Below are 2,210 nucleotides of genomic sequence, written 5' to 3'. Positions count from 1 at the left end.
GGGGCGCGGGGGGGAGCCGGGGGGAGTGCAGCGTGTCTTGGCCCGCTGGAGCAGCCCAGCTGCTGGCACGGCGCGAGAAATCCACCCGGCAGAGCCAGTGCTCATTAATCATTTGAACTACTAAACTGCCAGCTCCTTTCAAGATCTTTCAAGAAGTGTTTTCACCCAAAATAGAGTTGAAAACGCGCCGGGCCCTACTTTCAGAGTCTCATCCATCTGGCCATTATGGGGAGTGTCAGGCAGCTCTGACAGACAAGGCTACTCTGTTCGAGGGGCCCCGGCTCCCGCAACCTGTCATATCGTGGGGCTGATCGCATCTGACAGCTCCATTTGTACCTACCCAAGAGATAAAAGGGCCGTTTGCTGCGGTGGAGAGAAGGGCACGGGGGAGAGGGATGAGCAGGGACACCCTGGGGTGGTGGCGGGATGCCGGCATCATCCCTGTACCCTGCTCCACCCCACGCTCGCACCACAGAGAGAATCGCCCCTTGTCCCCCAAAACCCCATCGCTGCGCCGTGCTGGGGGGCGAGCTGCCGGCTGCCAGCCGTGCAAAGGGGGTGCAACCTGGAGCAACAAAAGGCCAGAGGGGCTCCTGCGCCCGCTGCCCACGCTCTGGCTGTGCCGTGGCTCGGGGCCGAGCTCTCCCCGTTGACCTGCCGAGCCCTGGCCTCCATCTCCCCCCCACACTCACCTGTGAGCATGCCGGGTGCTGTATGCAACCGCCAGTGCTCAAGCAGCGTGAGCCAGGCCCCAAAACCAGCACGATAGACCCCAGTGCCGCGAGAGCTGTGGCCTGGAGGGCCGCGGGCTCTGCCCCGCACCAGGATGCACCAGCAGCGACCCGAGCTGGGGCTGGGACTCCGGGCAGGTTCATCAGGCAGCCGTGGACCAGAGATGGTGGGCACGGGAGTCTGCCGGTGCATGCTGCAGGATTCCCCCACCGGCGCAGAGCAGGCAGAAAAGTTCAGGAATTATCACGGCGGCAATCGGGGCTGAGCACGTCTGTGCAGCTGGAGGAGCAGGCGAGGTGTGTGCCCAGCAGCTGTCCCTGATAGAAAATTCAACCAGGGCCTAAGAGATGTGCAGAAACCCCAGAAGGAACAAAGGGCGTTTTGGCTCCATTTTCCAGCAGCTGGGGCAGCAAATTCCCCTTCCCGACCCTGCCGTGCAAGGTGTTATCTGGGGCAGGTTGAGCAATAATTTGCTTGCAAACCTCGGGTTGCTCCACGCCTGTGACAAATCAGCAGCTCCCCGCAAGCCCGGCTTGCAATTTGCTTCGTGGCAGAGACGTTTTCCACAGAACACAGCTCTTCCCACCATGGAGGGACGACCTGGCCGCTGTCCCGCTCCAGCCCCACGGATGTCACTGAGGAAACTGGAATGAAACCCCGCGAAGGTAACCACTGCTCCAGCAGAAACCATCAGTCGCTGCTGTGGGAGCTCTGCCCGGCAGAGCGGGGCTCCCGGCCTCACCGAGGGAGCAACGGGCAGCCCCATCCTTGGGCGGCTGCTGGCCCCAAGCCGGGACGGCGGAAGGGTTGACTGCTCCCCACTCCCAGCCTGGCGAGGGTGGAAATCAGGAGAGGAGCGTGGCGTCAGCCTGGTCTGGGTGACAGCGAGCAAACGAGCCAGGAGAGAAAAATGCAGCAAATCTTTTGGGTGCTTCCAGTCTTCCCTATCCTCCCTCCCCAGCAGGAGCGCAGAGAAGGCAGCGAGGGCTTAGCAAGAAGATCCAGCACATCTTTAAACGCCTCAGTCCCCCATCTCCTCTGTCCTCCAGTCTCAGAGCATCCCTCAACCACCCCTCCTGCGGGAGCTGCTCACGGTGAGGCGGCACCGGTACCCCCAGGCTCCCACTGGTCCCTTTTTCTTTGGAGCAGAAGCATCTCCCTCTCCCAGTGAGGCACTGGTGGCCGGTGGAGATCCATGAGCTGCTGCGGTGGGCACTGGCGTGGCCCCTTGTGCCGCTGGTGAGCTGCCCTCTTGCAGACACGGGGGACAAAAAAAGGCCGTTTCAGCTCCTGGCTCCGATGGGGTGTCTGCGGGCCGGCTCTTCTAAAGCCCCCCCAAGCTGCCGGGTCCCCGGGACGCTGCACGTCCTTTGGCTGCCTCTGGGTTTTACCAGGCCGGGAGGGACGATCCCGGTGTTTGAGACCACGAGGTGTTGGCAGAGGTTGTGCGGCAGCTGCGCGGCGTCGAGCGCGTCCCC

The 2,210-nt window shown here is 62.8% G+C and overlaps 1 protein-coding gene across 1 annotated transcript in view; it reads right to left on the bottom strand.

Annotated features, from left to right (window-relative positions):
- The window catches only part of LOC113488089, a 2,893-nt gene extending 1,188 nt beyond the window's left edge, over positions 1-1,705 (bottom strand). Inside the window, exon 1 of the mRNA XM_026863090.1 lies at positions 1,319-1,705. Within this exon, the coding sequence (XP_026718891.1) occupies positions 1,319-1,498 (180 nt within the window). The 5' untranslated portion in view covers positions 1,499-1,705. The remainder of the gene's footprint in view (positions 1-1,318) is intronic.
- Between the last annotated feature and the right edge of the window lie 505 nt (positions 1,706-2,210).

This window comes from Athene cunicularia (assembly GCF_003259725.1).
Source record: "Athene cunicularia isolate RWA chromosome 22 unlocalized genomic scaffold, athCun1 chr22_part1, whole genome shotgun sequence".
Classification (NCBI taxonomy): Eukaryota; Metazoa; Chordata; class Aves; order Strigiformes; family Strigidae; genus Athene; species Athene cunicularia.
This window is presented reverse-complemented; position numbering and strand designations above follow the sequence as displayed.